Source organism: Limulus polyphemus, unplaced genomic scaffold (assembly GCF_000517525.1).
Source record: "Limulus polyphemus unplaced genomic scaffold, Limulus_polyphemus-2.1.2 Scaffold1690, whole genome shotgun sequence".
In the NCBI taxonomy this organism is placed as follows: domain Eukaryota; kingdom Metazoa; phylum Arthropoda; class Merostomata; order Xiphosura; family Limulidae; genus Limulus; species Limulus polyphemus.
Window position 1 is genome coordinate 99,662 of NW_013667300.1, and position 8,799 is coordinate 108,460.

An 8,799-nucleotide genomic window follows, 5' to 3' on the forward strand; every position below is an offset into this window, starting at 1 on the left:
GAGTTTACGAACTTCTGAAATTACATGAATACTTTATGGAGTTTACGAACTTCTGAAATTACATGAATACTTTATGGAGTTTACGAACTTCTGAAATTACATGAATACTTTATGGAGTTTACGAACTTCTGAAGTTACATGACTTTACTATAAAAGAAATAATACTTAATTTCTTGTATCATTTAGGCTACTACTTCCATTCGAACAGTACATGAGAAGCATCGAAGAAAATTCTCATTTTGTTCCCCAGCGAGGGCGTCCTCGGGTGAAGAAAATCTACAGAGACAAAAACAAAGACAGAATCGTACAACTCTGCCCTCAAAGGACTGAGACGCCATTAGTAAAAACATCCAGATGTGAGACGGCACAAAACATTCCAGAACATCTTGTGGCAGCGAATGACAACAAGAAATTTGCCAATGGCCCCCCACGACCTACATTAGAAACTAACGTCATACCTTGTGAAGTGCAAAAAGAAAATTTAGTAAATGGTTTTTACAAGAATTCGGAAGAATATGAGAAACGATGGAAACATGGCTGGGTGGTCGTAACAAATGAAAAGCAGGTACGTTTCTGATATATATACACACACACACACACATGTTCAAAAAATCAAACATGGGCATATCTGTGTCGCGTACAGACATTACCTGTTCTATTATCTCTTGTACTTGGATCTGAACTTACGTTGTTACCAAAAACCCGATTATCGTATGTTTATTTTATAACTCACTATTTGATATAATGTTTTGTTGCTGTTGTTTCGTACGTGGTCTGGTTTTGTAATGATGATATTTTATTATGTTGGAAGAATGTTTCGGTTTCGCTGTTGAATTCCAATGATATTTGCTTATCTATACTTTTCTTTATTCTATGGATGTTTCTCGATTTTTATCTAGATTTGTTTGAACGTAAAAACCAAATAGAAAAAAAAAAGAAACTTGGAACTTTAGAAATAAGATAATTTAGTAATCGACTCATTTGTCGGAAAACGTAACTTAATGATAAAACTAAACACGAACGTAATAACAGGAAACATCTATTAAACGTTTCGGAATCGTCATAATTCCATCATCAGTAATCTAGAGGTACAAAACAAACGAACGATATTTGTAATTACAACAGAAATATATACATAAGAAACAAACAATTCGAATATACAAATATAACACGAGAAAATGAAAACTGAGGCACAAGTGAAATAATTAAATTAGGTTTAAATCCAGTGAAGACTGTATGTTATTTAGGGACGGGAGAAGAGTATTTGTGTATAATGTTTCTTTTATATGAAGTTCAGTATCATGTTTGGCTGTTTCAAATATTTTAAAGTTTGAGAGAGAAATCGGATGTTCTGTTTCTGGATCCTGTTTAATATCTTCTAGCCTCTGACCCCCCGGTGGGTCAGCGCTAAGTTTTTTTGTTTTGAATTCGCGCAAAGCTACACGAGAGCTATCTGTGCTAGCCGTCCCTAATTTAGCAGTGTAAGACTAGAGGAAAGGCAACTAGTCATCACTACCCACCACCGATAGTGGGATTGACCGTCACATTATAACGCCCCCACGGCTGAAAGGGCGAGCATGTTTGGTGTAACGGGGATTCGAACCCGCGACTCTCAGATTGCGAGTCGAGCGCCCTAACCGGGCCGAGCGCTAAGTTTACAGACTTACAACGCTAAAATACAGGGTTCGATTTTCCGCAGTGGACAGAGCGCAGATAGCCCATTTTGTAGCTTGGCGTTGAAACTACAAAAACACACACCTAGACTCTGGTCTTCGTATAAAGATAATCTTACAGTAATGATTAATAAAGTGGAAAACCAAAGTGTTAATTAGGTTGAGCGGTGCCATCTTTCGGGAACTTTTGAACTTCGTCACAATTTTTATTTTTATTGATTTTTGTGTAAATTACATTATTCAGTTTTTGGTTTTTGATTTTTTTTTAATTGAGCATTAACTTGTTAATATGAAATACATTTAAATAACTTTTCGTTACTAGATGCATTTCGTACTTGTTACACCATCTCTGTAGATACACCTTAAATTATAGCTACAGTGTGGGGAAATGTCTTTTGAAATAATAAAATATTTTATTCTGGTACAACTTTCTATTTGCTTGTAATTAAAATAAACCTCTAAAAGATTAAATGTAAAATAGCTTATTAGGTGAATACGTTTAAAAATGTTGTTTGTTTTTTATGCTGAATGGAAAAGCTGATGAATATTATTACTCCATTATTATTAATATTATTCCATTATTTATAGGATGGAAAATCATGATTTATTTTAAAGGGTTACGTTGTGAATCGTATGAAAATAAAAATAAATACAATAGTTTCCAATTCCAGTTCTGAAAAACGTACAGTTAACTCTCAGTGGAGTTAAAGGTTAAAATAAGTTAATATATATATATTAATGTAATTCATGCAATCAAATAATTTTTGTAATTCTATTTCACGTTTTTCTGATATCTGTATTTTTATTTTATTTTATGGTCAATTTGCACTTTTGTGTATAACATAAACAACTATTTATCTACTCCAAAATGTGTTATGGAAACCTTACAATTAAAAGTTTTGTTTTCGTGTATCATTACAAAAATTATAATATTATTTTTCCTCTAGGGTTCAAGAGCGCATCTATCCCGAAATTTACCGACAACATCTTCTCACAATGCTATGTTTCGAGAAAACTTGGATGCTTCACTCATAGCTAGCGGACATGCCTCTGGAAGCCGCGCAACACACGAAAGAATCGAAAACAAATAATCCGTTATTTTTTTCGAATCTAATCCACCCAGACACTTTATCGTATTCGAAGAATAAATCGGCAAATTATGCACCCTCCTCTACCTCGTGCAGCAGTCCACTATCAAACAATTCTCATTTTAATGGTTTGCCAGTGCCTCAACCAAGGAATACAACCTCTTGTCTGCCCACTGGGCATAGATATACTGGACATCTTTACGATAAAGAAGATGGGCATAAGAATCTCTCAGGAATACAACAGCATGGTGTTAAGGGAGTTACCGATTCTAAACTTCTTAATATTCCAAATATTATTTCGTCATCGGTCTTTCGAAAAACTTTGGCACCTCATTCTTTGTCAACAAGTCTAGCACAAGAGAGTAATGATAAATGTCTTGTGGAATCTCGAAAGGCCCTCATTAGAAACGGATATCATATGGATCCAGGACATCGTCATCCACAGAGTTCATTACTATGTAGTCGAGAAGAAATAAACGAGTCTAGTCTACGCTTTTCTGTCATCCATTACCCCATATCAGAAGCATCAGCATTTGAAAACTCTGTTATCTCTCAGCCAATTTACGAAAGAATATCTCCTGTTTCAGACCCTGAGTCGTTAGAAGAGACTCCACAAGAACAAGAGAGGATTGAAAACTCTCCGGCAAGATGGCATTCTTCAGTAATATCAAAAAACGGACGTGGATTCAAAGAGAATGGTCTTTCATCAACCATGGTAAACCATTTACCAGAGTACAGTACAGGAGAAGGACAACGAAAAACTGACATCAGGGGACCATCTCCTGTCTGTGGAAGAATAGCAGACCCCATTCCAAGTCGTCTACCGGAAGCTGTAGCAGGAACAGTGCGGGATTTATCATTTAAACTTAGTAAGCAAACCTATTTGTCTAATCTAGGGGGAATACAGTATTATGCTAACCCACACTTCACACCTAGGACCTCTAACAGCACATTCACTCCAGCTAGGTCTTTCTATGCTCAGTTAAAAAGAACAAGAAACGATTATCGCCCATTATCTCCTGTGATTGCTCCAGTCTCTCCAGTTACTCCGACATCTTCACCACCACTTGACCAGAACTTTCACAATATCTACGCTTCGCCAGGTGACAGCATAGAAGATTGTGAAGTCTTAGATTTAAGTCTAAAGAAAAAGTCATGTAGTAGTAGTAATGCTGGCCAAAGCTATGCGCAAAAAGTTGAAAATTTTAGTCACGATGTAGTTCAAGAGGAATGTTTGGATTTATCAGTAAAGAAACAGCAACAAGAACCAGTTGATTTTACAAGTACCTTGAAATACAGAGGGCGCTCTTTGCAACCAAGTTCAGTCAGTCAACAAGCAGCTTCATCGTCATCATTCACCAGTACGTCACGATCATCATCACCATTTTTCAGTGGCTCATCATTTTATGCCAAAGTTTCCTCGAATGAGATTAATCGACATTTAGTAATGAATAAACACATAGGAACGGAAAACCCAACATCTTTTCCGCGTGTTCCATTTCTAGAACGAGAACACACTAAAACGTTGGGCCAAGATACGCATAACTCTACATTTTCATCCAGAAATTTATTAGAAACTTCTCAAACGATTCTGTCGTCTACGAGAACTACTACAATTAAACCCACTCCTCAGAGTCATGTGACTGCATCAATTAAACCTACTCCTCAGAGTCATGTGACTGCATCAGAGTTGTCTCCAAGCCACCCTCTTTGTAGCCGTTCTCTAGAAACGTCCTTTCCGAAAGGTACACGAGCAGATATGATGACACACAGGGAGATACTGAATTGTAGCAACCTTCGAGGAGATCTCCTTCACTCTGTTCCACCTCATCTGTGTTCCATGCTATTGCAAGACACCGAATTTAAAACTGATCTTATTAAGTGACTACAAAAACGGATAGGATGAAAAAATGAACATTTTAAATTGGCATACCTTTACAAATATAACTAAAATTTATGATGAAAATGACAATATATACATAAGTAGTTGTCTAACATCTTTTCTTTATATTTTTCCCGTTGTGTTTTTTTTTTAAGTTTATAAAGGTCCACTCTACACTTTCTTTTTTTTATTAAGGTATATGCAACTGAAAGTAAACGGATCAAACTATACGTACCTATATGATAGCAGCTTAATTGTAATAATACATACATATAGATCAATATAAGGGGACCACGGACATTGAGACGTTACGTACTGACAAGCAGTAGGTATAAAAGATGACATATTGCATGTATAGGTAGGTTAGATAGAGAAATAAGGTAGGCTGTTGTATTTCGTGCAATGACATTTTTCTCATAAAATGTTACATAATAGTGTGCGTCGATTTATATACTTGTGGATGTTTCACGTGTCTGTTTGATGGGGAAGTGAAAATTGTAGCTGTTTACAATGTTTCTATTGCCATAAAATACTATGGGTTGCCTTTCTTTGAAGGTGGCTCAGATATAATTTTGGCCTTACCTTTTAAACCATACTGGATAAATACATCAGTTATGTTCAGCAGTTGTTTGTCTAAAATTATATTATGATATGGTAGAATTAAAACCACGTTAAGGCACAGTTCTGGGTTAAAGATATCAGTTGAAGAGAGGTATGTTCATATCCTCCTTTTTTTTAACAAGTAGTCTAGATATTATATATATATATTTTTTTTTCAATTTTAAAAACGTAAATATAATTTTGCCTTATTATTTTTCTAAACTGAACTTTATTTTGATTCTCTGGATGTGCAATTATTGTGACATAGAATAAAATAAAATGATATTTGTGAAGCCGGGTTATTTGATATAGTTCAAAAATCAAGTAGCTTTCCACAAATTCCAGAAAGCGAGGAAAATGTTATAATTCTTTCATTTTAATCTGACTGGATGTATTGGTGTAAATAGTTAATCACAAACAATTTAGATATGTTGAAATTTAACACTTTGATGAAATTTAACTTCACTCATAATGGTTAAAATTCATGGTATAATGAGCTTGTGTGGTAATCAAATACTTTGAGCGTTAAGAAAAGTGCCTTACTAGCACTAGTTGTGAGATTTAACCCTTTAGCTCAGGTGTAAGAGAGCTTTAGATTAGGTTCGAGAACAGGTCTTGTTTGTGAGGAGAGAGAACTGTGTTAGCCAGGTAGATTGAGAGTTAAGAATAGTCTTATTAGCATTAGCTATGGGGTTAACTCTTTAGCTCAGTAAGAATAGTCATCGTTTGGTGGTTTGACCCCGTGACCTACGAAAAAACAAACAAACGGGATTACCGCACTTGCTACCACATTAACTTGTATCTTAATTTTTAAATATACATTATTTGTCTATCCTGTAGACCTTTTTTGGATAAACTGTGTTTATGTATCTGAGCCAAAGCCTTTCCAAACGTGCCATCTTGAAGTTACCATCATTTGAATGAAAGAGTTGTGACAGAATTTAATATGCTTTGTCTACTTTGAAAACCAAAGGTGGCGTGCAGAAGACTGATTCACTTAAATTATCTTTGAACAAAAATAATTTTTACTTTGATATTTATTTCTGCACGTAATAACTTAATAATTAAATAAATCAGGATTTAATACTCGTTTCACATACTTTTTATATTGTTTTAAAATTTTTTAATTTACGCATATTTTAGAAGGTCAATTTGTTACTTCCAAAAGTCTACGAACGACTTTTCAGTAATCTAGATATGATATCTTAATATTTTATAATGAAACTGCCATGAACTCTGATGAGTACACTTTTTTATCGAGTGTCATTTGTATTTTTTTATATATAAAAGTATTAAGGTCTTAATATTGTTTTTAAACTGCATCCCAATAACGAGGGCAAAGATTTGGCTCTTGGCAATGTACGATGTTATGTAAAAAAGAAACTCTGAAGTTATTTATAAGCAATTAAAACAAATTGTCAGTATCTTTTTTTTTGAAGTGACAAAGACATTGTTAGCTACGGATATGTTTGCCGCTTTATTTTGAATGAAAATATTTGATTTTGTTGTTATTTTAGTAATACGGATATATCATGCAATCTTTCATATCATATGTGTACATGCACGGTTCATTCTAACAACGTGGACAATAGCACGAAAGGGCTTTCTACTTCTATTTGTTTGTGTGATGTAGTAGCCCTATTTAAGGATGTAATATATTGAGCTTTATAATATTTTGTAATGTGTGGTTGACATTGTATAATAACTTGCAGTGTTTAGTAAATTGTGTTGTACCTGTTATTTGCTTTCGTTTGAGATTTATTTCGACGCAACCTAATCAACTAAGCACAAAATTAAAAAGTGATGTGCGGGTGGGAAGAAAGTACTCATGCTAAGCGTTTGAATACGATGGTGTATTTTAAAGTGCTTCCTCATTAGGAAGTGGGCCGGCATGGTCAGGTGGTTAGGGCGCTCGACTCGCAATCTGCGGGTCGTGGGTTCGAATCCCCATCCCACCAAACATGCTCGCCCTTTCAGCCGTGGGGGCATTATAATGTGACGTTGGTAAAAGAGTAGCCCAAGAGTTGGCGGTGGGAGGTGATGACCAGCTGCCTTCCCTCTAGTCTTTCACTGCTAAATTAGGGACGGCTAGCGCAGATAGCCTTCGTGTAGCTTTGCGCGAAATTCAAAACAAACAAATTGCAATGTTAATAAAAATAAACAATTCAAAACGAACTAGTGTCAGAAGCACCTAACGAACGTATCCTGTGTAGTCCGTCTTGGGCTTCCCAATGTTTATAATAATAATAATAAACAATCCAGAACGAACTAGTGTCTGAATCACCTCATGAATGTAGTCCTTGCAGTTCAACCTGGGAATCTCAATGTAATAAAAGTAACTGGAGTGTGAAACATCCTGTGAACTTAGCCTTTCCATTTCAACCTGGGCTTCCAAATATCAGTAATGATAACAATTCACAACCGACTGGTGAGTAAAGCTATTTACAGATTTAGTCCTTGCAGTTCAACCTGGGCTTCTCAGTGTGAATGATAATAATAACAAAGCAATTCAGAACAGACTGGTGCCTTATGAACCTTTGCAGGTAAACCTGAGCTTCCCAATGTGAATAATAATAATAAAACAGTTCAATCGAACTGGTGTCTAGAGCACCTTACGAACCTTTGGAATTCAACCTGGGTTTTTCTAGTGTCAATAATAATAATATAAACAATTCAGAACGAACTTCTGTCTGAAACATTTTACGATCTTTAGTTTTTGCAGTTCAACCTTGGTTTCTTCAATGTGAATAATAACAAAACAGTTCAGAACGAATTGGTGTCAAAAGCACCTTACGAACCTTTGCAGCTAAATTTAGGTGTGTAAGATCAAGCCATGTAATTTAGGTTTCCCAAAGTGTATAAGAGCAAGCCATGAAATTTAGATTTTCCAAAATGTGTAAGAGCAAGCCATGTAATTTAGGTTTCCCAAAATGTATAAGAGCAAGCCATGTAATTTAGGTTTCCCAAAGTGTATAAGAGTAAGCCATGTAATTTAGGTTTCCCAAAGTGTATAAGAGCAAGCCATGAAATTTAGATTTTCCAAAATGTGTAAGAGCAAGCCATTTAATTTAGGTTTCCCAAAGTGTGTAAGAGCAAGCCATGTAATTTAGGTTTCCCAAAGTGTTTAAGAGCAAGTCATGTAATTTAGGTTTCCCAAAGTGTGTAAGAGCAAGTCATGTAATTTAGGTTTCCCAAAGTGTGTAAGAGCAAGCCATGTAATTTAGGTTTCCCAAAGTGTTTAAGAGCAAGTCATGTAATTTAGGTTTCCCAAAGTGTGTAAGAGCAAGTCATGTAATTTAGGTTTCCCAAAGTGGGTAAGGGCAAGCCATGTAATTTAGGTTTCCCAAAGGGTATAAGAGTAAGCCATGTAATTTAGGTTTCCCAAAGTGTGTAAGAGCAAGCCACGTAATTTAGGTTTCCCAAAGTGGGTAAGAGCAAGCCTTGTAATTTAGGTTTCCCAAAGTGGGTAAGAGCAAGCCATGTAATTTAGGTTTCCCAAAGGGTATAAGAGTAAGCCATGTAATTTAGGTTTCCCAAAGTGTGTAAGAGCAAGCCA

At 35.5% G+C, this 8,799-nt stretch overlaps 1 protein-coding gene across 2 annotated transcripts in view; it reads left to right on the forward strand.

Moving 5' to 3' along the window:
• The window catches only part of LOC106464567 (AT-rich interactive domain-containing protein 5B-like), an 81,535-nt gene extending 74,560 nt beyond the window's left edge, over positions 1 to 6,975 (forward strand). Inside the window, exons 9-10 of one of the 2 annotated variants that reach the window (XM_022392304.1) lie at positions 187 to 565; positions 2,621 to 2,971. In XM_022392304.1, the coding sequence (XP_022248012.1) occupies positions 187 to 565; positions 2,621 to 2,764 (523 nt within the window). In that variant the 3' untranslated portion in view covers positions 2,765 to 2,971. Of the gene's footprint in view, positions 1 to 186; positions 566 to 2,620 lie in introns of both variants that reach the window. The other variant, XM_022392303.1, reaches the window with a different exon arrangement.
• The last annotated feature ends 1,824 nt before the right edge of the window (positions 6,976 to 8,799 follow it).